Here is a 25,847-nt window from a genome sequence, read left to right as displayed (position 1 = left end):
CTCTCTCTCTGTCTGCTCTCTCTGCCCTTCTCTCTCTGTGTCTCTCTCTCTCTCTCTCTCTCTCTCTCTCTCTCTCTCTCTCTCTCTCTCCCTCTCTCTCTCCGTCCCCTCTCTCTAGGTCTTTTTCTACTCTCTCTTCCATTTTGGTTCTACTCTCTCTCTCTCTCTCTCTCTCTCTCTCTCTCTCTCTCTCTCTCTCTCTCTCTCTCTCTCTCATTCTCTTCACACCCTCCCCCTCTCCCTCCCTCCCTTGCAGAGATACTTTCTGTTTCCCTCGATTATTTCCTCCCCTTTTCTTTCCCTATTGATTCTCTTCTGCTCTTTCTCCTCATTCTGCTTCTTCATCTTCTCCCTCATGATTATCCTTACTAGTTCTTTCTCCTCCCCCTTCTCTTCCTTCCTCCTTCCTCTTCCCCTTCCCCTCTTCCTCTCCCTCTCCCCTCCTTCCCCCTCTCCTTCCTTTTACCTATAGCTAGCCATTATCACCCCTCCTCTACTACCCCCCATATGATCTCCCCCTCCCTCTTCTCTCCCCACCCCGACCCCCGACCCCCTACCCCCATGAAGCTTAATCTAGGGCAGGATATGACGTTGGATGTGCAATGTTGCATATTCTGCACGGAGATGAGTTTGCAGCCCGCGGCCACGCACCCGCCTGCTATCGGGGGCTGGGGGGGGGGGAGGGGGGAGTGGGGAGTGGGGAGTGACAAGACACGTGGGGTGGGGTGGGGGGTGGGGGGTGTAAGGGGTGGAGGTGACAAGACATCGTGGGGGTGGGGAGGGAGTACAGACACGTGGGAGGTAGGGGGTAGTAGGGTAGGGGTAGGGGGAAGGGGGAAAGTGAAAGAGGAGGGGGTCGTTATGGCAGGTGTCCGTTGTTTTGTGTTCAAAGTGATTTTTTTTTTTTTTTTTTTTTTTTTTTTTTTTTGTAATTGAAGAGTGCGTTGATTGTTTTACGTGTTTGATGAAAGGTCTTACGTATTTTGTGGTTTTATTTTTTTTTTATTATTGTTTTGTTATTCTGTTAAATTTCTTGCTTTGTTTTATTCTCTTTTTTCCTTTGTTTTCGTTTTTCTTTCCATTGTTCTTCGTTGCTGAGAAGAAAAAAAAAAAAATACAAAAAGGAGAAGGGGTATATCATTATGATTAGTGAGATTTAGAGATAGAGATAGAAATATATATTGGTATAGACGAAAGAATAAGTAAGTGGATAAGCGATTGAGTGAGTCAGTCAGTGAGTGACTTAGTGTGATCGTGAGTGTGAATGTGAGTGTTTTTTTTTTATAAAAGACATAGGTAGATAAGTATTGAGAGAGAGAGAGAGAAAGAGAAAGAGAAAGAGAGAGACAGAGAGACAGGGGCAGAGAATCAACACAGTCCACTCCTTGGCAAGCGAAGCAGAGTGAGAAGAAAAAGAAAGAGGAGGAGAAGGAGGAGGAGGAGGAGGAGGAGGGGGAGAAAAAATATCTGTCGAGACACGGGCGCCTCAAGGGGGGACAAAGACTGACCGAGGAGTAATGGGCGCTGTCGAAACGCAATCCCTGTTTTCCTAAGTGGTACGTGGGGGCTAATTTGTCCCCGCCATCTGTACCTGTCGGGAGGGCGTGGGTGGGAGGGGAGGGAGGGAGGGAAGGTGTGGATGGGAGGGAGGGGGAAGGAGGGAAGGAGGGGGAGGGAAGGAGGGGAGGAGGGAAGGGGTGGGAGGGGAGGGAAGGAGGGGGAGGGCGCGGGGGTGAGGGGGAGGGCATAGGAGGGAGGGTTAGAGGAGGTGAGAAGAGGGCATGGGTGGGGGTGAGGAGGGCTTGGATGGGAGGGAGGGAAGGAGGGGAAGGGATTGGGAGGAAGGCGAGGAAGAGTAGGGGGAGGAGGAGGTGTGTGAGGGGAAAGGAGAGGGGAAGAGAAGAAACGTATGGATGAGGGGAAAGGAAGGGGGAAGGGGGATACGAAGGACGAGAGAAGGATAGGAGAAGGTGAAGAGGAAAAAATCTAAAATGGACAAGAAATATGGAAAACAGAGAATAATAATAACAACAATAATAATACTGATGATGATGATGATGATGATGATGATGATGATGATGATGATGATGATAATGATACTGATGATGATAATAATAATAATGATGATAATAATAATAATAATATGAAGAAGGAGAGGGGGGAGGGGGGAGATGGCAAGAACTGAACCTTCCCTTTTAATTAGGGAAGATTAGGTCATTAGACCAAATCGGAGCATTAAAGCCTATGGGGCCGTCATTACTGCCACGCCACATATTGCAAGGTGGAGGGGTGGGGGTTGGGGGTTGGGGGGGTTGGGGGTGGCATAGGTCAGGAGGGGTGTCTCTTAAAGTGAAAGATTATAGAGCGCAAAGGATGGCTGGATGTTTGGTTGTTTGTTGTTTGTTGTCTGATGTGGTTGGTGTTTGTGTTTGTTTGTTTGTTTTTCTTTCGTGTGTTTGTTGTCTGCGTGCTGGTGTTTTTTTTTTTTTTTTTTTTTTAGATATTTTTTTTGTTTTAGCTGTGTGGTTTTTCTGCCTATCTCTTTCCTTGCATTTTCATTCCCCTCCTCCCTTCTCTCTGTCTCCATCCTTTCCTTTATCCATTTCTTCCTCTCAATCTATTTTTTTCTCCGTCTTTCTTCCTTCTCTTTTCCTTCCCTCTTCCTTCTCCTTCTCCCTGTCCTTTCTTTTTTTCTCTTTCCACCTTCTTTCCCTTCCCCTCTTTCTTCCTATCCCCTTTCTCGAACTTCTTTACTTTCCCATTCTCATCTTTCTCCTCCTTTCCCTCTCCCCGTCCTCCTCCCCATCTTTCTCCCCGTCCTCCGCCCCATCTTTCTCCCCGTCCTTCTCCTCCGTCCCTCACCAACTTCTTTTCTCCCTCCCCTCCTCCTCCCTCTCCTCCTCGTTCTCCTCCTCCCTCTCCTCCTCCCTCTCCTCCTCCTCCCTTCCCTCCTCCCTCTCCCTCCGCAGGTGTATCATATTTGTTATCTCTGTAGCTGCTTGATAGCGATCGCGCCAGACACTCACTGTTGACCTTAGGGAGTGGTTACGCCCGGGGTGGCGGGGGGAGGGGGGAGAGGGGGAGGACAAGACAGAGGAGAGAGAGGAGAGAGGGGGACGGGCCGAGGGGGCGAGGGAGGACGAAGAGGGGAGGACGGGGTTAGGAAGAGGGAGAGGGGGAACGGGGGGGGAGGGGGAACGGGGTGTGGGGAGAGGGGGAGGCGGGGTGAGGGGAGAGGGGGAGGAGGAGAGGGTGGGAGGAAGAGGAAAGATCAGGGCATCGGGGGTTGGGAGGCGGTGGAGGGAGGAATGAAGGAGGAAGGGTGCAGGTTTGTAGCTTCCTAATATTACCACCTTTGTTGCCTCTCGCTTGCTGTTGTCATTTTATTGTCAGGGAAGTACGTCCCTCCCTCCACTGACCCCCCTCCTCTTTCTCCCTTCCACTGACACCCCTCCCCTCTTCCCCTCTCCTCCTCCATCAACACCACTTCTCTCTCCGCCAACCCCCTCTTCCCCTTCCCTTCCAACACCCCTCTCCTTCCCCTCCTTCCCCCAACACCCTCTTCCCCCCTTCCCCTTCCCCCCCCTTCCCTTCCCTCCCTTCCCCCTTCCCCCAACACTCCTCTCCCCCTCCTCCTTCCCCTTCCCCCAACACTCCTCTCTCCCTTCCCCTTCCCCAACACCCCTCTCCCTCCTCCCCAATATTCCCCTCCCCTTCCCCCACGACCGACATGGCCAGTCACACCTGGAGACGACCTCTTGGCGACCTTGTTCACCCGCGGCGAGGTGGCCCGACGACCTCATCCCGTCCGCGTCGTTGTTCCGGGGGAGGCGAGCAGCGTGACCCCCGCCGTCTGCTGCACGAAGACGACCCGGCGGAGACGACTCGGTTGAGACGACTTCGTTAGGACGACCCTCCCGAAGCGATGCAGTGGTAGACGACCTCCTCCATCCACTAGGACCGACCCCGCAAAAGGACCCACTTAAGACGACCCCCCTTTCAAAGACGACCCCATTATTCGGGGAGGGAAGGCGGTGGACGACCGCGGCACGACCCCGACACGACCCCGACACGACGGCGACGGGGAAGTGAATGGCGGGAGGCGCGGACGGGGGACGAAGCGCCTCCAGAGCGTTGGCAGATGGTGGCGGAAGGGCGGCGGGCGGCCGTCGGGAGCTGCTGGGGGTGGGCACGACCCTCTGATGGAGGGCGCGTCAAGAAGGTGGCGGCTGGATTTTATTTTATTTTTGTTTTAATTTTTATTTTATTTTATTTTTATTTTGTTTTATTTTATTTATTATTATTATTATATATATATATATTTTTTTTTTTGGGGGGGGGGGGTGGCTGGTGGCGCTCATTTTTGAAGGGGGAATGAGGGTGGGCGATTTTTTTCTCTCTCTCTCTTCCTCATTTTTGTGTCTTTTAGTTTGGTCAGGGCGCGGACGTGGATGTATTATTTATTATTTCTCCGAGGTTATTACGATCTTTTTTTTTTTTTTTTTTTACCCCGCTAGTTCTTTGTTGTTGCGAATTACGTGATTTTCCTTTATATTTTATTTATTTATATTTTTATTGTGCTTATTTATTTTTTCTTCTTCCCCTTCTGTCATTTTATAAATACCATTAAAAAAAAGATTCTCTCTCTTTTCCTTTCCTTATAGATACAAGGTAGCCATTTTGTTAATGTGATTTTATGTATTTTCTCTCTATCTCTCCTTCTCCTACAGACATAAGGCAGCCATTTTGTCAATGTAATTATATTTGTTTTCTTTCTCTCCTCCTTCCCCTACAGACATAAGGCAGCCATTTTGTAATTTTCGCCAATGAAGGATACTAATTCGTCTTCTTCCTCTCCTCTCTTCCGCATTTTCGTCAATGAAGGATTCTAATTCGTCCTTTTCCTCTCCTCTCTTCCGCATTTTCGTCAATGAAGGATTCTAATTCGCTCTCTCTCCCTCTCTCTTCCCCGCTGGCTCGTCCTTCCTCCGGTCAGCATTTTCGTCAATGAAGGATTCGAATTGATTCTTCCGCAGATGCACCGTCCAGTCGGCGTGCCAGATCCACGAGGCTTCGTCGGGCCCCTGGGAGAAGGCATACGTTGAGGGGCGCTTGGGGGTGTTGGGGTGAGGGGAGGCTTGGGGGGAGGGGGAGGAGGAGGAGGGGGAGGGGAAGGAGGAAGAGGAGGGGGAAGGAAGAGAAAGGGAGGAGGAGGAAGAGGAGGAGGAGGAGGAGGAGGAGGGGACGACAAGGAAGAAGGGGGAAGGGAAGGAGAAGAGGAAGGAAGGAGGAGGAGGGTGAAGGGGAAGGGGAAGGAGAAGGAGAAGGAGAAGGAGAAGGAGAAGAGGAAGGGGAATGGGAGGAAGAGGAAGAAGAAGAAGCGACAGAAATGAACGAGGGAATGGAAATGCGTCTCCTCCGTTTTTGGTCAGCCCATTTAGCCCGTGGCTCGGATGGCCCCCTCGCCGCCCTCGCCTCCCCGCCGCCCTTATGCATGTAGACGTGTAGATCATCGCCTCCCGGAAAGGTCGGGAAGGTCAGCGAGAGAAGGCTGCTTAAGGCAACGGCCGGGAAGGCGGATGAGGAGGAGGACTTGTTACGGTGACCTTCAGCGCTGCGCCTTACGGGAAGGACCACCAGGGCCGATGGAGGGGGAGAGGGGCGGGAGGGAGGGAAGGCGGGAGGGTGCAGGAAGGGTAGGAGGGAAGGTAGGGCGAGGGAGGAAGGGTGGGGGAGAGGGAGGGAAGGAGGGAAGGCGAGAGGAGACAAGAGGAGGCAGGTAGAGGCAGGAGGCGAGGAGGCGCGAGATCCCCTCCTCCTGGGTGTTCCTGAGAGGACCCCGGCTTCGTGACGCGTGGTTCTGGAGGCTGCAGGGGCGCCCCCGTGTCGTCGCGGTGGTCCGGCGGGGGCGGGTCGAGTTGCGGAGTCGGGGGAGGGGAGGGGGGCGGAGGGAAGGATCAGGGAAGTCCTCCACGAAGGCTCTCGCGAAGAGGTGCCCTTCGAGATGAGCCGAAGGAGATCACGGCGCCGCGCCCGTCGCAGGAGGATCACGAGGGAAAAGCCTAATTGTTATTTACATCTTCGAAGAACAATTCGATTAGTACGGCTGTCCCGCGGAGGGTAAAATAAGGCCGGCGCCCCTCCCCCCTCCCCCTCCCCCCGCGTCCGTTGCAGAGGGAGGGCGAGTGAGGGGGAGGACGCGCCGTCACGCTGATGGGGTCGTCCTCGTCGTCATTATTGTCTTCGTCGTCACGTGCCCATCCGTGCCACGTGCCCCCCCTCTCCCCCTCCCGCCTTCCCTTTATCTCATTGTAGTGCCAGGCAATTAAGATGCCATCACACACGCACGCGCTTACACACACATGGATCCAATTTCCCGAGCCATTTCGAGTCCTCGAGAGCCAGAGACGAAGGCACTACGTTAACTTCCTTACCCCCTTCCTCCCCCTGTCCCTCTCACCTCTCCTCCCTTCCCCCTTCCCCCTCTCCTCTCTCCTCCCTCCTTCCCTCCTTCCCTCCTTCTCTTCCCTCTCTCCTCCCTTCCCTCTCCCCTCTCCTCCCTTCCCCTTCTTCCCTCTCCCCTGTCCCCTCTCCTCCCTCTCCCCTCTTCTCTCTCCTCCCCTCTCCGCCACCCTCGCGTTCCGCTAGTCAGGTCGCAGGCACGAGAAAATGCGGCGACGTCGAATAAATTGCAAGAGCGGAGTTGAGCGTCACATTCCCCGCATGCCGCGCGCATCTGCCTGCGCATTCTCCAGTCATGCCCGGGTTTTGCTGGTGGTCCCGGAGTCGCCTTTTCCCCCTCCCCCTCCTCTGCCCCGCCCCCTCCTCCCCCTCCTCCCCCTAGCTTCCCTCCTTTCCCTCTGCCCTTCCTAGATCCTCTCTACCCCCTCCCTTCCGTATGGCCCTTCTCCTCTTCCTTCCTTCTTACTTCCTTCCTCCCTCTCTTCCTTCCTTCCCTCCCGCCCTCCTTCCTTCCTTCCTCTTCCTTCCTCCCTTCCCTCCTTCCTTCCACTCACCTCCCACTTTCCCTCTCCCTCCTCCTCTCTTCTCCCTCACTCTCCCACTTTCCCTCTTCCCCCATTCCCTCTCTTTCGTGGTCTTGGTCTCCCTTTCGTCTTTTTTTTCTTTTGATTTTGTCTGCTTTTCCACCTTATTTTTCCTCTTCTCGCTGTCATCTCTGAAAACTTTTTTATTTTCGTATTCCTCCTTCGTCCCGTCTCAGGTTTCTGATATTCTTTCTGCACTTTGACCTTCCTCTATTTTTTTTCCTTTCTTTCTCTTTATCAGGTATTTCTTTTCCCTTCCTTTTGTTATAATTATTATTTTTGTATATTTTATTTTCCCTTGTTTTTTTATTTTTTTTCTTGTACCCTTCTTCTTGCCTCCTCTCTTTCTCAAAAAAAAGAAAGATAATAATGATAAGACAAAAGGAACCTCAGCAAAATTGGACGAGCAAAGTAGACAGGCAGGAGGTGTTAGCTGATGGGGGATATGGGGGGGAGGGTTGAGGGAGGGGATTCTGCGGATGGGGGGAGTTGGGGGTCGGGGTTGGGGTTGAGGTGGAGGGGAAGGGGGAGGGGAAGGGGGAGGGGGAGGTCAGCTTGTTCACTCCCCGGATTTTCTCGGGCTGATCGACAGCGACGCTCGATCTCCAGGGCGACGTGGGGGCCCTGCGGAGGAAGGTCGAGGCGAGTCAGCTCTCTCTCTCCCTCTCTCTCGTAACGACTTGATGATCTCTCTCTCTCTCTCTCTCTCTCTTTCGCTGACGTCTTTCTTTCTTTCTCACCTCTCTCTCTCTCTCTCTCTCTCTCTCTCTCTCTCTCTCTCTCTCTCTCTCTCTCTCTCTCTCTCTCCTCCATCTCTCTCTCCTCTCTCTCTCTCTCTCTCTCTCTCTCTCTCTCTCTCTCTCTCTCTCTCTCTCTCTCTCTCTCTCTCTCTCTCTCTCTCTCTCTCCTCTCTCTCTCCCTCTCCATCCCTCCTCTCTCTCTCCATCCCTCTCTCTCTCCATCCCTCTCTCTCTCTCCATCCCTCTCCCTCTCTCCCATCCCTCCCTCCTCTCCCTCTCCTCTCTCCTCCTCCCCTCTCATCCCCTCACTCCCCCCTCGGGTCTGTCGGCGCGGGGGCCATGGCCAAGGCTCGCCGGCGAGGAAGGAGCGGTTTAGAACCGGTGTTGTTTATCTGTTGGTTCTCTATCTGCGGCTCGAAGGACATGACAGGGGGTGATGGATGGGCGGGATGGGCGGGGGGTGGGGGTGGGATGCTGGGAAAGGGGGTTGGAGTGGGGTGGGGTTGGGGATGCTGGAAAGGGGGTTGGGAGGGGTGGGGTGGAGTGGGTGGGTGGGTGGAGAGGTTTAGGAAGGAGGGGGGTGGGGTTGGGGGGTGGGAGGGTGGTGGTGGGGTGGGAGTAGGGGTGGAAGGGTGGGAGGGAGGAGGGGGAGAGAAGGAGAGGAAGGAAGGAGGGAGGGAGGAGGAGGAGGATAGAAGCATGGCAGAGGAGGGAGGGAGGGTAGGAGGGGGATGGGAGAGGTGGGAGGGAGGGAAGGAGGGGGAGAAGAGAAGGGGAGGGAGGGAGACGAGAGAGAGGTGAGGAGGGAGGAGGAGATGAGAGGTGGGAGGGAGGGAGGGAGGGAAGAGGGTTATGAGGATGTCACTCACTCTCCACAACAATTTAAAGGTCCTTTTGTCGTCCTGTGTGGTGGTTGTTGGCTCTCGTGTTAATGGCGGTGGAGGCTGACGGGCGCGGGCTCGGCTTTTGCTTATTTTCTGTTTATTCGTTGTTTTGGCATTATTACTTTTCTTGTTTTGTTGTTGTTGATTATTTTGTTTGATTTTGTTTTGTTGTTTGGTGGAGAAGCTGTGTTTGGGTTTTTATTTATTTTCTGTTTGTTTTTTTATCTTTTGTTGATTTGTTGTTGATATTACTAATCATAGATAACACCATTATTATATTTTCTTTTTCTTTCATTTTTCTCTTCTCTCTCTCTCTCTCTCTCTCTCTCTCTCTCTCTCTCTCTCTCTCTCTCTCTCTCTCTCTCTCTCTCTCTCTCTCTCTTTTCCTCTCTCTTCCTCTCTCTCTCTTTCTTTCTCTTTCTTCCGTGTAAATTAATTAACTTCTTAGCTTGCGATAGCATTTGTGATTCTGACTCCCGGTGTCTGAGTAGTGCCAAGGGGTGGGAGTGCCACAGTTCCACGGGTAATTGCAGTGGTCGTGTCACAGTGGCACTGAGAATGATGTTAAGGTTTGGGATGATGGTCACTCCAAGTGGCAGCGGGAAGCGCCTCGGCACGCCACGGCCCCGGAGTGCCTCTGGCGGTTGGTGTGGCACTGTTGTGGTCGCTAAGGGGGGGGGGGTTGTAGGTGGTGTTGGGGTTGGAGGAAGAGGTGGTGGAGAATAAAGAGGTGTAAGTGGAGGTAAAGAAAGATGAATAGGAGGAATCGAAAAATTATAAAATATTATAAAACAATAAGAGAGAGGATGAGGGGCAAGTACGAGAAAAAGAAATGGGGAAAGGAGGAGAAAGTGTAAGATTAAGAAAAGGGGAAGAATGAGAAAGGGAAGCGAAGGGGAAAAAGTGGGAGGAGGAGAAGAAAGAGAAGAAGATCATGAAAAAAGTAGAGCAAGAAAAGAAGAAGGTAAAGAGTACGAAAAGAACCAGAAATAACAGCAGAAAAGGGAGGAAAAGGAAGAAGGAAGAAGGAAGGGAAGAGAGGCGTGGATGAAGATCTAGGAGGTGGTCTCTCGGGGCGCCTAAACACAGGGCAGCGGATTCACGTGATTCTCGCTGCGGCCTCTTAAGTGATAATGCCCCGGCCGCGTCACGCAAGCCGCCCCCCCCCCCCCCTGCCTTCGTCTGCGTTGGCTTCGGTCTGGCTTTATCCGCTTTTTTTGTTCTTCTTTTTTCTGTTTTTTTTCGTCATCGTGTCTTTATCTGTTTTTTTCTGTCTTCATCTGTGTTTTTCTTGTCTTTATCTGTTTTTTTCTTCTGTCTTTATCTTTTTTTTTTGTCTTTTTTTTCTTAATCGTGTCTTTATCTGTTTTTTTAGTCTCTTTATCTCCTTTTTTCTTCTGGCTTTATCTGCTTTTCTTCCTCATGTCTTTATCTATTTTTCTCTTTTCTGCCTCCTGTCTTCATCTGCCTTTTCTTCCTTCTCCTAGGTTTGTTATTTTCCTTTTTATCACCATCCTTCCTTCGCCTGTTTCGCCTTTCCGTTCTTGTTGTCTTCTCCACCATCCCCCATCTTTCGTCTTTTATTTAATTTTGTTTTTATTTTTCTACATTCTCTTCCCATCCCTTCCATTCCTCCTCCTTTTTAAATCCTCCCCTTCTCTCTATCCAACCTCGTTCTTCTCCCCCCTCCCCCTTCTTCCTCTCACCCCCCCTGTGCCCCTCTTTGCGGCGGGCGGCGGGCGGCGGGCGTGGGCGTGGGCGTGGGCGTGCAAGAGAGTGCAACATGGCGTGAGTTCTTCTGCAGCGCCGGGCGAGCGGAGTGGCCGGTCGCCCCGCTGCTAATTGGGGTAATCGGCGGGATTCACGGAGGAGCCTGATTGATACTGGGCCGGGATGGGATGGGGGAAGGGGGGGATGGAAGGAAGGAAGGAAGGGGTGGGAGGGATGGGAGGGAGGGAAAGGTTGGGATTTTTTTGGAGGGAGGGCCAAAGGTTATTCTATTTTGTTTGCTTTTTTTTATCTTCTTTTTTTTCTCATTCTTCTTTCTTCTCGCTTGGACTCTCTCTCGCTCGATCTCTCTCTCTCTCGTTCGATCTCTCTCTCTCTCGTTCGATCTCTCTCTCTCTCGCTCGATCTCTCTCTCTCTCGCTCGATCTCTCTCTCTCTCGTTCGATCTCTCTCTCTCTCGCTCGATCTCTCTCTCTCTCGCTCGATCTCTCTCTCTCTCGCTCGATCTCTCTCTCTCTCTCTCTCTCTCCCTCTGTCTCTCTCCCTCCCTCCCTCACTACCCTCCCTCACCTCCCTCCCTCTCTCCCTCACCTCCCTTCCTCTCCTCCTCCTCCTCCTCCTTTCCCTCTAACTTAGTTTTCCTATTTTTGCTCCCATATCTCTCTCTAACCCTATCCATCTATCTTTTTCTCTCCTTCACTCCCTTTCTCTCTCGCGCCCCTTCTCAGCTCAAGACATTTATCTTGAAGGAGGAGGGAGAGAGAGAGAGATTTGTCGCCTTCGTAAAAAAAGGTAAATCTGTAAGGAGAGAGGGGGGAGGAGTAGGGGGGTCATTGGGCGTTTTACAAGTGTGGTGTGTAATGGTTCTCTCTATTTCTCTCTCTTTCTTTCTTTCTTTAATTCTCTCCCTCTTTCTCTTTCTCTTTTTCTCTTTTTCTCTCTCTCCTCTCTCCCTCTTTTTCCCTTCATCCCACCCTCCCTCTATCCCTCCTTCCTCGCTCACCCTCCCTCTGTCCCTCCTTCCTCTCCCTCCTCTTCCGCCTCCTTCCCTCCCCTCCTCCGCCTCCTCTCCTCCCATCCCCTCTCTCCACCCCACCGCAGCCCCCCCCCTCCTCTCTCCCTGATCTTGTCCGCGACGTGTTTCATTGTGGAAGCGTCTTTGTGTCGCCTTGACGTCTTGTGCCCTCTTTATTGCGTCGGGGGAAGGAGGAGGGGGAGGGGAGGGAAGGAGGAGGAGGAGGAGGAGGAGGAGGAGGTGGAGGAGGAGGAGGAGGAGGAGGAGGAGGAGGAGGGAAGGAGGAGGAGGAGGAGGAGGAGGAGGAGGAGGGAGGAGGAGGGGGAAGGTAGGAGGAGGGAGGGAGGAGGTGAGGAAGAGGGAGGAGGAGGAGGAGGGAGGAAGAGGGAAGGAGGGGAGGAGGTGAGGAAGAGGGAAGGAGGGGAGGAGGAGAGGGAGACACGGGAGTCAGATTGAAGGAGATGGAGGAAGAGCAGGAGGAGGAGGAGATAAGAGGGGAGAGATGCAAAACACGAAGGGGAAAAGAAATGGGGAGGTATGGTAATAGGCGAGGAACGCGAGAAGGGAGGAGGATAGCGGAGTGTGAGGAAATTATGCGGTGTGTTTTATATTTATTGCAATTTTTTTTTTTATTGTATCATTCGCACCAGCGCTTTGAAATGTATTAAAGAATACGTGATAGCTGGGCAGGGGTTGATGATGCGGTACTTTAATCTCGCTTTCCCCTCTCCCCCTCCCCTTCTTCTTCTTTTTCCCCTTCTTTCCCCTTCATTTCTCACCTTTTCCCGATTCTCTCTCTTCTGACCCCTCCTTCTCCCCCTCTCTTCTTCTTTTCTCCTTCACTTCTCCTCCTCTTCTCCGCCTCCCACTCCTTCTCCCCCTTCTACCAGTTCCTTCACCTCATTCTCGTCCTTCCTTTCTCCCTCTCCCCCCTCCACATTCCTCTTCTAACCCTTCTTTCTCTCTCCTCCCTCTCCCCCTACATTCCCTTACGCCCTTCCTCTCTTTTTCTCTACACCTTCTTTCACCCCCTTTGCTTTTCCCTCGTACCCCCTTCTCCCTCCTACCCTTTCACCCCCTCCTCCTCCTTCTCCTCCCTTCTTTCTACCCCCTTCTTCCCCTCCTCCCCCTCCTCCCCTCCCCTTCTCCCCCTCCTACCCCCTTCTCCCCCTCCTACCCCTATACTCCCTCCTACCCCTTCTCCCCTTCCTACCCCTTTCCCTCCTCCTCCCTATACTCCCTCCTTCCCTTCTCCCTCCTCCTACCCCTTCCCTTCCTCCTACCCTTTTCCCCCTCCTACCCCTATACTCCTCCTTCCCTTCTCCCTCCTACCCCTTCTCCCTCCTCCTTCCCCTCCTACCCCCTCCTACCCCCTTCTCCCCCTCCTATACTCCCCCTTCTTCTCCCTCGCATTCCTCCTCTCCTTCTCCTCCTCCCCCCCCCTGCATTCCTCCTCCTCCTTCTCCCAAAGCTTGTCTGGTAGCTGTCTGATCGCTGTCTCTCGCTCGCCTTCGACCTTGTCCGCCTGTTTGTCGCTGTCGTTGTTTTACAGGGCCTCTCCGTCGGTGTCTGCAGCGCCCCCTGCCCTCCTCTCCTCTCAAGTGCGGTCTGTTCTTGCATGTTCTGCGCTGCTCTGTTCTCCTTTCTCTTTTTTTTTTCTCTCTCTCTCTCTCTCTCTTCTCGCGTCTTCTCTTCTTTTGTAGTCTGTTCTGGTCTGTATTCTGGTTTGATGTTTTTTTTCTTTTTTTTTTCTCTTTTCTTTTCTCCCTTTTTCTTCCCTTCCCTTCCTTTTCCGTCCATTCCCTCTCTTTCCTTCCCTTCCCTTCCCCTCCACTCCACTCCCCTGCCCTCCACTCCACTCCACTCCACTCCACTCCCCTCCCCTCCACTCCCTTCCCTTCCCCTCTTCTCCTCTTCTCTCCCAATCACGTCCTATTCCTCTAATATCATCCCGGCGACAACCCCTCAATTTCGGCTGGAGAGAGGGGGAAAGGAGAAAGAGAGGGAGAGGGGAAAAAAAGGTGAAAAATTGCTTAAGAGGAAAAATAAAGCGTAATGGAACACATCTTCTCGTCACACCTGGTTTCTCCCCCTCCCCCCCCCCCCATGACCCCCACCCCAACTCCCTCCCCCCCTCTCGTCTGATTTATTGTAGCACATTTATGCTGGAAAATTAGCATGCCCTTTACCTCATAGGCTGCGCTCTCTCTCTCTCTCTCTCTCTCTCTCTCTCTCTCTCTCTCTCTCTCTCTCTCTCTCTCTCTCTCTCTCTCTCTCTGTGTGTGTGTGTGTGTCTCATTCATTCACTCACTCACTCACTCACTCTACCTCCCCTGTCTTCCTCCCTCCCTCCCTCCCTCCCTCCCAATCAGTCACTCACTCTACCCCCCCCTCTCTCTCACTCACTCACTCACTCACTCACTCACTCACTCACTCACTCACTCACTCACTCACTCACTCACTCACTCACTCACTCACTTTACCTCCCCTGTCTTCCTCCCGGCATCGCACCTTGTAAACGGAGCCTTGGAAACAATCTTAATGAATTTTAATCAAGATCAGTCTGGAGGAACGTGCCAGAAGACTGAAGTCTCGGGGGATGAGATAGATTCACTCCCTCTCTCCCTCCCTCCCTCTTTCCCTCTTTCCCTCTTTTCCCTTCTTTTATTCCCCTTCCATTCCTTCTTCCCCTATTTTTCTTGCTTGTTTTCTGCTCCCTTTCTCTCTCTCTTTCTTCATTTCTTTCTTCCTTTCTTTCTTTCCTTCCTTGCTTTCTGCCTCCCTCCCTCTCTGGGAGAGAGAAGGAAGGGAAAGAAAGAAAGAGAAAGTGATAGAAAAAGAGAAGAAGAGAGAAAGAAAGAAAGAAAGAACGGAAGGAAGAAAGAAAGAAAGAGTGACAGAGAGAGGACTGAAAGGAAGAGAGAGAGAGAGAGAGAGAGGAAGAGAGAGAGAGAGAGAGAGAGAGAGAGAGAGAGAGAGAGAGAGAGAGAGAGAGAGAGAGAGAATAAACGATATGAACCAGTGATTTGCATACCAATACACAATCTGGATTTAGCCATTATCGTTATATTTTATAGGAAGCGGAAGATGTGCGCCGTCTGATTTCGCATTCCCTCCTGAGGAATTTAGGAAGAGAGGAGTGAATGAGGAAGACGGGGAGGGAGGGAAGGGGGGAGAGACTAGGTAAGGGGAACGGAATAAGAGGGAAGAGAACTTGGAAGGAGGAGATGGAGAGAGGGGAGAGAGAGGAGAGAGAGAGAGAGGGAGAGGGAGAGAGAGGGAGAGAGAGAGAGAGAGAGAGAGAGAGAGAGAGAGAGAGAGGGAGGAAGAGAGAGAGAAAGAGAGGAGGAGGAGGAGGAGGAGAAAATCGGGATGTGGGAAGAGAACGAGAAAGGAGGAAAGGAGGGAGAGGGAGAATAGAATATAGAAACACTAAAAGGATGATAAGAAGAACACTAGAGAAATTGATAAGGAGATAGATCACCCTCAAGAAAGAAAGAACAAGAGAGAGAGAGAGAGCAGGAGAGAAGGAGAGTGGGAGGGAGGGAGGGAGAGGGAGAGGGAAGGAACAAGAGAGAGAGAGCGGGGGAGAAGGAGAAGGAGAAGGAGTGGAAGGGAGGGAGAGGGAGAGGGAGAGGGATGAGGGGAGAGGGAGAGAGAGCGGGGGTGAAGGAGAAGTAGAGTGGGGGGGAGGGAGAGGGAGAGTGGAAGGAGGGGAGGGAGAGGGGAGGGAGAAGGAGACGGAGATTGGGGGGAGGGAGAAGAGAGAGTAGCCGGGGAGGGAGAGGGATCAAGACTTAAGATAATAGCCAAGGAGTTCGGGACCTTAAGTATTCTTGGGATGATGCGCATCGGAAAGTTCTTAAGAGACGCTGCGAGAGCGGGTGAAACGAGGGGGGGGCGGGGGTGGGAGAGGGAGGAGGAGGAGGAGGAGACGGAGAAGGAGGATGGGGAGGAGGAGGAGGAGAAGGAGAAAGGGAGAAGAGGAGGAGAAGAAAAGAGAAGAGGAGGGGGCGGGGTGGAAGAGAGGAGGACAAGAGAAGAGAGAGGAGGAGAAGGAGAAGGAGAGTGGAAGGAAGGAGAAGGAGGAGGAGAGTAGGGGGAGGGAGAGGGAGGGAGAGGGAGGGAGAGGGATCAAGACTTAAGATAATAGCCAAGGAGTTCGGGACCTTAAGTATTCTTGGGATGATGCGCATCGGAAAGTTCTTAAAGACGCTGCGAGAGGGCTGTGAAACGAGAAGAGGATGAGAGAGGAGAAGAAGAAGGGAGAAGGAGAGAGAAGAGGAGGAGAAGGAGGAGGAAAGAGAAGAGGAGGAGGAGAAGGCGGACGAGGAGTTAGTGAGAGGATGAGGTAGAAAGAGGATGAGGAGGAGGTAAAAAGAGAAGAGGAATGGCAACGGAGATGAGGAGAAGGAATACTGAAAAATAATATCAATAAAGAAATAGGAGGAGGAGGAGAAAGAAAAGACGAAAAGGGGAAAAACGAAAAAGAAAAAAAAAACAGGAGGAATAGGGGAAGGAGGAGGAAGAGGGGAAGGAGGAGGAAGAGAGGAAGGAGGAGGAGGAGGAGGAAGAAGAGGGGAAGGAGGAGGAGGAAGAAGGGAAGAAGGTGGAGGAGGAAGAGGGAAAGGAGGAAGAAGGGAAGGAGGAGGAAGAAGAGGGGAAGAAGGGAAGAAGGAGGAGAAGGAGGAGGATGCAAGCGCGTCGGGGACCGAAGGAGGAGAGGGAGCCGGCGAAGTGAACGCGGGCGAAGAGAAGGCGCGGAAGAGACCCGTGCCTGACGCGCTGATGGATTGGGGGATCTCGTCCTCTCTCCCTTTCCTCCCTTTCCCCCCTTTATCGCGATTCTTCTCTTCCCTTCTTCTCGATAGTCTTCTCTAGCTTGTGTGTTTTTTTTTTTTTTTCCTTCTTCTTCTTCTTCTTCTTCTTCCCATGTTTTTTTTCTTTTCTTTTTCGGGACCCTTCTTATTACCGGTTCTTTCCCTCTCCTTCTCCCTTTTCTTTCCCTTTCTCCTTTTCTCCTCCCCTCTCTTCTCTTCTCTCTTTCTCCTCTCCCCTCTCCCTTTCTCAATCTCCTCTGCCCTTCTCCTCTTCTCATCTTCCCTCACCTTTTCCCCTTCTCCCCTCTCCCTTCCCCTCGCCCCCTCCGCCGATCTTCTTCCCCTCCTTCAATCACTCCGACCAAAGTGTTTTCTTGCATATGTTACCGCTCTTTCACGCTTCGGGGGGTGGGCGGGGGGTGGGGGGGTGTCGTCCTCCGCTTGAGCTCTCTCTCTTTTCTCTTTTTTTCTTCGTTTTTTGTTTTGTGGGTTGTTGCTTTCTCTTTTTTTTTTTTGTCTTTTTCTTTGTCTTTTTTTTCTCTCTGTTTTTGTGTTTTTGTCTCTTCTCTTTCTAGCTCTCTCTTTCTCTTTCTCTCTCTCTCTCTCTCTCTCTTTCTCTCTCTCTCTCTCTCTGTCTCTCTCTCTCTCTCTCTCTCTCTCTCTCTCTCTCTCTCTCTCTCTCTCTCTCTCTCTCTCTCTCTCTCTCTCTCTTTCTTTTATTCTCTCTCTTTCCCACCCTCCCATCCTCATCCTCACTCTCTTTCCCCTCTTTCATTCGCTTTCTTTCTCTTACCTACACACCGTGCGCAAAGAAAATGAATTGAAAGACGAACTTCGGATCACGGCATTAGAAGGGCGGAGATCGCTTTTTCTCTCTCTGGGTTCCGCCTCACTTCCTTCCCCCGCCCCCTCCTCCCCTCCTCCTCCCCCACCACCTTACCCTCCCCACAACTTCATCCTCTCATTCCTACATACCCCCCTCCTCCTCCTCCTCCCTTCCCCTCCGCTTCCTAGTCACTCCGACGGGTCCTACCTTCCCCTCCTCGTCCTCCTTCCCCTTCCCTCCCTCCTACTTCTACCTCCATCCGACAGGCCATACCTCCCTCCCCCCCCCATCTCTTCTTCGCCCCCCCCCCTCCCAACCCCCCACCGCCGCCGCAGCTAATCAATCTAATCGGAAAAGTGAAGAAATTTGGGATTCATCGTCTTTGAATATTTCACGAGCAAGACAGGCGGTTGGGGGAGGGAGAGGGAGGGAAGGGAAGGGAGGGAGGGGACAGGGAGGGAAGGGAGGGGAGGGTGGAAGAGAGTGAACGAGGGGAGAAAAGAGGGGGAAAAGGATATTTTTCTTTCGTTTTTCGTTTTTGTTTTATTATAAGTTTTCGTTTTTTTTTTCTTTTTTGAAGAATTTCCCTTAATCGTAATAGGCCTTTTTACCCCCCCCCCCTTCTTTTTTTTTTATTCTTTTTTTTTTCTTCGTTTAATCTTTAGCGCGTTTTCTTAATGAAGGAAATGACGGTGTATTACGTGAGATTAATGGTATTTCTCTTTCGCGATTTTCAATTAGATTTTTGTTTTTAAGAAGTTTCATCTCAATTTTTATTTTTTTTCTTTTTCGTATGGGGGAGAAGGGGGGGGGGTAGTGAGGGAGATGAGGGAGAGTTGGAGATTCAGAACATTGAGGGATTGTGATGGGGGGATGGTGGGGGGGGGGAGGGGGGAAGGGGGAGGTGAGGCTGGTAATTTATACAACAGATGTTTCTCTTGTTTATAAAAATTCTCCCTCTCCATTTCTCTTTCCCTCTCCCTCTCTTTATTTTCTCTCTCTCTCTCTCCCCTCTCTCTCTCTCTCTCTCTCTCTCTCTCTCTCTCTCTCTCTCTCTCTCTCTCTCTCTCTCTCTCTCTCTCTCTCTCTCTCTCTCTCTCTCTTTCTCTTTCTCTCTCTCCGTTGTATACTTTCCCTTTGCATTCATTTCCCTTTTGTCTCCTTCTAACTCTCCCTCTCTCTCTATTCTCTCTCAGTTCTCACATTATCCTTCTTCCCATCATGAAATTTTGAGGAAAATTAACGATGGGAGAAAGTAACTTTAGAACAAAATTAGGGACAGACAGACAGACAGATAGACACAGACAGACAGACAGATAGACACAGACAGACAGACAGACAGATAGACACAGACAGACAGACAGACAGACAGGTAGGCAGACAGGTTGATGAATAGCTTTTATTTAGAAATATAGACACACAAGGGGATATAAAAAAAGGAAAATGAAGATAAACAAATTAAATGAAATAGACATAGAACGAGGTAAGAGCTTATGCAATTTTGTTCATTGGTTCTGCAAGACTGAACTCCCCGCGGGTGTTCAATGGATGGAAGTGAACAGAGAGAGAGAGAGAGAGAGAGAGAGAGAGAGAGAGAGAGAGAGAGAGAGAGAGAGAGAGAGAGAGAGAGAGAGAGAGAGAGAGAGAATCTTCCTTATATAGATCAGTCAAGGGCCCGAGATGTGTTCTGGGAAGGGAATCTTCGAGAACATTGCCGTAAGTGACTCATTGGTAGGTCTAGGGGTGTAGAGGGGGTCAGGAATGGGGGGAGGGGTGTTGGGGGGGTTTAGGATTGGGGTGGGGTGTAGGAAGGGGTAGGAATGGGGGAGGAGGTACAAGGGGGTTATGAGTGGGGTGGGGGGTGTTGGGAGGTGGAAGGGAGAGGTCAGGAAAAGTGGAGGTGATGTAGGGGAGTGGGGAAGGGGTGTTGGGGAGGGGGAATGGGGGGGGGATAGGATTCATCTATGGAGATGAAGGAATAAATCTTTTCCTTCTTGAGGTGGAGGGGAGAGGAGGAGGTTGGGGGGAAGAACCTCCCTCCTCCCCTTTGCTTTTACCTCATTGGGTCTCATTATCTTATGTTGGCTCTTTCCTCTTTCCTCTCCCCCATTACTCTCCTTCTTCCTCCTTCCTTCCCTCCTTCCCCCTTCTCCTCCTCCTCCCCCCCCCTCCTCCACGCCATTCATCAGGCTCGTGCATTTTAACACCTCATTTGCCCCAAGAACCGAAGGGATGAGGACGCCTCTTCCCTCTTCTTCCCTCCCCCTCCCTCCCTCTCCTCCCCTCTCTCCGTCTCATCCTCCTTCTCTCCCTCCCTTCCTCCTGCCCTCCTCCCTCTCCGTTCATCCTCCTTCTCTCTCCCTCCCTCCGTCCCTCCGTTCCGCTTGCTCTTCCCCCCCCCCCCCCCCCTCCTCTTTCGCTCGACGACCCAATCTCCTTAACAACACCTTGCACGGATGACTACCCCCTCCCCCCTCCCCCCTCCCACCTTACCCCTCCTTCGGCTCCTTCACCGAAACTGATTATTTTTTTTCCTTTTTTACACTCTATCTCATTTTCTTCTTCTATTCTTCCCTTTTGTCTTCTTTCTTTCCATTCGTCTTCGCTTCCGATATTTTTTCCTTCTTCGTGGAGAGGGAGACGGAGGTAGGAGAAGAGAGGGGGAGGAGGAAAAGGGGAAGAAGGAGGAGGAAGATGAAAGGAAAGGAGAGTAAGAGGGAGAGGGAAAGAAGGAGGAGGAAAAAAGAGGGGAAAGGATAGGAAGAGAAGGTCGTGTCATTATCCCTGCTGCTGAAACGGGTCATTACAGGTCATGACGGGTCGTTCAGGTCGTGTCTGTCGCTTCTTGTTGGAAGATGCGCGAGGTAGAGAGAAGAGGGAGAAGGGAAGGAGACGAGGAGAGGGAGAGGGAGAGGGGAAGGGAAGGGAAGGGAAGGAGACGAGGAGGAGAGGAGGAGGAGAGGGAAGGGAGACGAGGAGGAGAGAAGGGAAGGAGACGAGGAGGGAGAGGGGAGGGGAAGGAGGGAGATACTCAAGAGGGGAGAATAGGGTAGGGAAGGAAGGAGAGGAGGAGGGAAAGGGAGGGAGGGAGAGGGGAAGGAGGGAGATCCTCAGGAGGGAAGGAAGGTGAGAGATGGATAAATGAAGGGAGAAGGAAGAAGGAAGATAGGATGGCGAAGGAAGGTAAGGGCGGGGGAAGGGGTGGTGGTGGGGGAGGGGGGGCGGGAGATACTTAGGAAACGAAGTAATTGAAAGGTCTTCTTCCGGGGCGCGAGCGGAGGAGGCTCCTTCGGGGAGGAATAAGGAGTGATTTAAAGGCCACCGAAGCGTGTCGGCGCGGGGCGTGCTTGGGGGGCGGGGGGGAGGGGGGGAGGGGGGGGCGTCTGCCGGCTCGTTGCTGTTTATGGTCTTGCTTTTTCTTCTCTTTTTTTGCTAGTGCTAATTTTTTTTTTCTTGTTATCCTCCGTCTTCGCCATTCTTATCTTCCTCTTTTTGCTTCTTCTTCATCTTTATATTCTCTCCTTTTCTTTGTCTCTCCTCCTCTTTCCCTCTTCATCGTTTCCTCCTCCTCCTCCTCCTTCATTCCCTCCTCCCCTCCTCCTCCTTCATTCCTCACCTCCCCTCCTCCCTTCCATTCCTCACTTCCCCCTCCTCCTCCTCCTCCCTTTCATTCCTCACCTCCCCTCCTTCATTCCTCACCTCCCTTCCTCCTCCTCCTCCTTCATTCCTCACCTCCCCTCCTCCTTCATTCCTCACCTCCCCCTCCTCCTCTTTCCCCTTCTCCCCCTCCCCCTCATCCTTCATTCCTCCTCCTCCTTCATTCCTCACCTCCTCCTCTCCCTAAGCCTAAGGAGGTTCACTTCCCCGCCATAAATCCGGGCGAAGCGGCTGGCACGGAACCGGGTGACAGGCGCGGGCGTGGTGGGCGTGCGGGCGGGGCTTTCCGAAGGGCGGGCGCGGGCGTGGTGGGCGTGCGGGCGTGGGCGTTCATCCGTCAGATCGGCTTCGATAGGATCTTATTTTCCTCTTACTCTCTTTTCATTTTTTTTTCTTTCTCGTTCTTAATTTCTTTTTTTTCTCTCTCTCTTTCTGCCCCTTTCTCTCTCTTTTTTCTCTCTCTTGTCACTGTATCTCTTTCCCTCTCTCCCTCCCCCTCCCCCTCCCCCTTCCCTTCTCCCTCTCCTGGAGTAGCCCCCCGGGACGGAGACAGCAGGAAATTGGTCTTGTATGAGGCGTAAAGAAGTAAGCCGGGGGTCCCTTGGGGGGGGGGGGAGGGGCTTGGGAGATGCAGGAGGAGGAGGGAGAGGGAGGGAGGGGGGGGGAGGTGCGTTCCGTGCAGGGCCGTTGTTGGCCTGAGTTGGGAAGGGGGGGGAGGGGGGGAGGGGGGGAATGCCTCGGAAGGGAAACGCTTAGAGGAAAAGGAGGTGTTTGGGCAGCTTGTTTCCCTTAGATTTACGTTTGGCGGTTTGGCGTTTGTTTATATATATATATATGTACGAAATCCCTTTCTCACGACCCATTTCTTCCCCTCCAGGTGCAGCTGACGATCCGCACGCTGCCGGAGCTGCCCGCCGGCGCCAAGTACCAGTGCGTGTGGGGGTCGGCGCCGCCCGCGGACGCCCTGGTCACGGCCACGGGCCTGACCTGCATGACGCCCGCGCGCGCGTTCCGGCCGCCACCGCATCCCGCCGCACCACGACCACGTGCTGGTGCCGCTGGCCGTGCGCTCCAGCGAGACCAACAAGGACTTCGTGTCGCGCAACTTCGCCTTCTACGACTGCAGCCGCCACAACACCTGCGGCAGCTGCGTCAGGAGCGACTGGGCCTGCAACTGGTGCGTCTACGAGAACACGTGCACGCACAACGCGTCCACGTGCAGCGGTAACGTCGTGTCTGGGGAAAATGTAAGCATCCTGCAGCTGCTGAGAGAGGTGTGTGGGCCGGGGTGACGTGCATGGCCAAGGGCGCTCTCTCGCCGCCTCTAATTCGCTAACACTCGCCTTCGCCACGCTGCGCCGCTGGCCGTAGCTCGTAGCTCCTCCGCACTCCGCCCGCCGGCCGCTCGGCCCGGGCGCCCTCCCACCAGCCATCACGTAGGCACTAACACTTAGACTTAACACCCGAGTCGTAGCTTCTCCGCGGCAATAAACAGCTTCTCTCTCAAGTCTTTCTCTCACTCTACAATCTCCGCAAACACTCGCGGGACTCGCGGTGCCGCGCCGACGGGGGCGCCGCCGCAGCTTCCTGTAGGCTCTCCTGAGGAACGCCTGTACCTCTTTGGCTCTCTTAGGCTTGGCGCCGATCCCGGGGCCGACTCTGGCGCCAGGAGGCTCCCTTGCGCTTCTCTGCTTCCTCTGCGCTGCCTTCGGCTTCCGCGAAAGCTCTCTCGAAGCTTCTCCTTTGCTGTATCTGACGAAGGCCTTGCTTTCATTTCGTTCAGCAACCGATTTCGTTTCATTTTGGCTCGAGTGTGAGCGGGTCCTTGAGTGGAGCGAGTGTGGTATGTGTGGTGACCGCATAAGGGCGACTGTTGCATGCACCGTAGAGGGTATGAGCCTTCCGTTCTGTCTTGGTTGTGGCTGGACTAGACTGCTGTAGATGTAGGCTTAACTAATCTCCCTTTTGTTTTTACTTCAAACTGACATGACATTTGGCGATACCCACGTGCCGAAGGGCGTCCCGTTTAACCGCTTTGGATTTCCACCTCAGAACCCCGCCCAGCTCGCCTCGCACGGCTCCGGCTTCTGCCCGCGCTTCTGGCAGGAGCAGACGCCGCTGCTGGCGGCCGACGGCGCCAAGAGCGAGCTGCAGCTGCTGGTGGAGAACCTGCCGGTGCCGCGCGTGGGCCAGCTCGGCTTCCAGTGCGTGGTGAGCATCGAGGGCGCCACCATGCTGGTGGGCGCGCGCGTCATGGGCGCCGCGGACGAGGACGACGGCAGCATCACGCCGACCACGACCGCCACCAGCAGCCACCAGTACCACCGCCGCGTGCAGCGCGTGGTGTGCGAGCCCACGGTGTACCGCTACGAGTCTGGCGAGGGCGAGTACGAGGCCCGCGTCACGCTGGTGTGGAACCGCGACCACGTGGTGGACGCGCGCCCGCTCACGCTCTACAAGTGCGGCGTGCTGGGCGCCCACCGCGGCCACCACGACTGCTCGCTCTGCGTCACGCGCCACCCGCGCTACCGCTGCACCTGGTGCGGCGCCGCCTGCAGGTACGCGCCGCACTGCCCCTCGCTCACGGGCGTGGCCGCGGCGTCGTCGGCGGGCGTGGCGGCGAGACCCACGATGTTCGGAGGGCGCGTGGACGCGAACGACGCCCGCCTGGCCCAGTGCCCCACGCCCAGGATTGACGTGGTAAGTAGCCCTCACCCTTTGGCCCTTGCGAAACGCGACGTGGGCGGCGTGGGCGGGGCTAGCCACGCCCACGCCACGCCTCCGTTGTGAATGTGTTTTGATAATAATCCCTTTGCTTTAGGACAATGATCTCCTTCGGGGTATTTGCCCCTTCGAGTTTTCTTCCTTTTCCTGTCACGATATCCTCGTCGGGCGCTTCGCTTGTCGTCCCTCTCTCCCTCGCCAGTCCTCTTGGATGTCGAGCGCTCCCCTTCCCCGGAAAGAGGAGAGAGAGGGACAAGAAGAAGAAGGAGTAAAGACGAGACCAAAAAAAGGACCTGATGAAATTTTGATGAAGGAGGGGAAGAAGACGAAGACGACGACGCTCGCGAAGACGTGGCCGCCGTTTTTTATGGCGTCGCTCGAGGGGGAGACTGATATATTTTTTTTCTTTTTTTTTTTTTTTTTACCATAATTATAATTTTCTTGGAACGTAGGGGAGCAATTAAACGCGGTACACACTTCCCTCTTGCGAGCGTCTTGGCTTTCCTTGCGGGGAGATCTTGAGGCGTGGAAGGGGGGAGAGGGGAGGGGGGAGGTATGGGAGGGGGGAGAAGGTAGGGAGAATCTTTTATTTTTTTGTATATTTTATTTCTTTCGCATTTTTATTCTTATTATGCCACTTCTTTTGATTCCTCATCTCCTCTTCCTCTCCTCCTCTCTCCCTCGTTCCTCCATCCTTCCCTCCCTCGTTCCTCCATCCTTTCCTGACTCCCTCCCTCCTTCCCTCCCTCCCTCCCTCCCTCCCTCAGTCGTCGAGCGCGGAGTCGTCTCGTAGTCGTAAATAAGAAAGAAGAGAGAAAGTTTCAAGTTTTCAAATCTGTCCCTCAGCTCCCCTTTATCTCCCTTCCCCCTCTACCACCCCTCCTTCTTACACCTCCCCTCCCCCTCCTCTACCCTTCTCCCCCTCCTTATCCTTCCTTTCCCCTTCTTCCCCCTCCTCCTCTCCCTTCCTCTTCCCCTCTCCCCCTCCTCTTCCCCTCCCCCTCCTCTCCTCCTCCCCATTACTTAATTCTGAAGTTTAATACGACAGAGAGAAGAAAGCATGGGGAGTTTTCCCCCCTTCTCCCTCTCTTAAGATCTACGCTTGCTTGCTCTCCTTATGTTGTTTATCCCTTGCTTGCTCTTTCTTTTTTTAATCCCCTGTTTTCCTCTTTCTATCACTTTCTCTTTCTATACCTTTTTCTCTCCCACACCTCCTTCCATACCTCTTTCCCTCCCTTCTCCACTCTCTCCTTTCCCTCCCTCTCTTCCCTCCTCTCCTCCTTCCCTCTCTCTCCCTTTCCCCCTCCTCCCTCCCTCCCCCCTCCCTCCCTTCTCCCCTCCTCTCCCCCACTTCCCTCCCTCCCTTCCCTCCCTCTCTTTCCCTCTCTTCCTCTCCCCTCCCTCTCCCCTCTCCCTCCCTCCCTCTCTTCCCCCTCCTTCCCCCTCCCTCCCTCCCTCCCCCACTTCCTCCCTCCTTCCCTCCCCTCCTCCCTCCTTCCCTCCTTCTTCCCCTCCCTCCCTCCCCCCACTTCTCTCCCTCCCTCCCTCCCTCCCCTCCCCCACTTCCCTCCCTCCCTCCCTCCCTCCCTCCTTTTCCCCCACTTCCCTCCCTCCCTCCCTCCCCCACTTCCCTCCTTACGGCAGATTCGCCATAAATCTCGAAAGGAACGTCTGGTATAAGCGGGAGAGACAGAACCCGCTTGGCGTGGTGTGGCACAGTGTCATGGAAATGCTCTGGGCCTGTTCTTTTCCTCTGTCTCTCTCTCTTCTCTTCTCTCTCCTCTCTCTCTCTTTCTCTCTGTCTTCCTTTCTCTCTTTCTTTCTTTCTTTCTCTCTCTCTTTTTTCTTTCTTTCTTTCTTTCTTTCATTCTTTCTCTTTCTCTTTCTCTTTCTCTTTCTCTCTCTCTCTCTCTCTCTCTCTCTCTCTCTCTCTCTCTCTCTCTCTCTCTCTCCCTCTCCCTCTCCCTCTCCCTCTCCCCTCCTCCTCCTCTCTCTCCTCCCTCCCTCTCTCTCTCCTCTCCTCTCCTCCCTCTCCTCCCTCTCCCTCTCCCTCTCCTCTCCTCTCCTCTCCTCTCCTCTCCTCTCCCCTCCTCTCCCCTCTCCCCTCTCTTCTCTTACTCTTCTTCTTCTTCTTCTTCTTCTGTGTGTTTATATTTCTATTTATATGTATTTCCTTTAATTTATTCAAGTTCTCGGATCTGTTATGTAGAGATTTATGGAGAGATTTAGGGCTCCGATATGTCTCCGTCTTCGAGTGTATTCAGATGTCCTTCCAGTCTGGGCGGCGGGAGTTTGATGGGCCAATAAACAGTGATATCCGGGCGTATCCGAGTCGTCTGTGGCTCGACTCTCTTGATTCGACTCGCCGACGAGGTTCTCCGATTTTCCGTCTCGACTCACCCAGCTC

General features: G+C 53.2%; 1 protein-coding gene across 1 annotated transcript in view; it reads left to right on the top strand.

Annotated features, from left to right (window-relative positions):
* Positions 1–25,847, top strand: part of LOC113812829 (plexin-B-like) — a gene marked incomplete at its 3' end in the record, with an annotated part of 515,634 nt that overhangs the window by 431,120 nt on the left and 58,667 nt on the right. The window contains 5 exon segments of the mRNA XM_070128405.1: positions 5,037–5,126; positions 9,218–9,317; positions 21,594–21,737; positions 21,739–21,990; positions 22,769–23,416. Of these exon segments, the coding sequence (XP_069984506.1) occupies positions 5,037–5,126; positions 9,218–9,317; positions 21,594–21,737; positions 21,739–21,990; positions 22,769–23,416 (1,234 nt within the window).

This window comes from Penaeus vannamei, chromosome 12 (assembly GCF_042767895.1).
Source record: "Penaeus vannamei isolate JL-2024 chromosome 12, ASM4276789v1, whole genome shotgun sequence".
NCBI lineage: Eukaryota > Metazoa > Arthropoda > Malacostraca > Decapoda > Penaeidae > Penaeus > Penaeus vannamei.
Note: the sequence above shows the minus strand (reverse complement) of the source record. Positions and strands in the feature narration are given on the sequence as shown.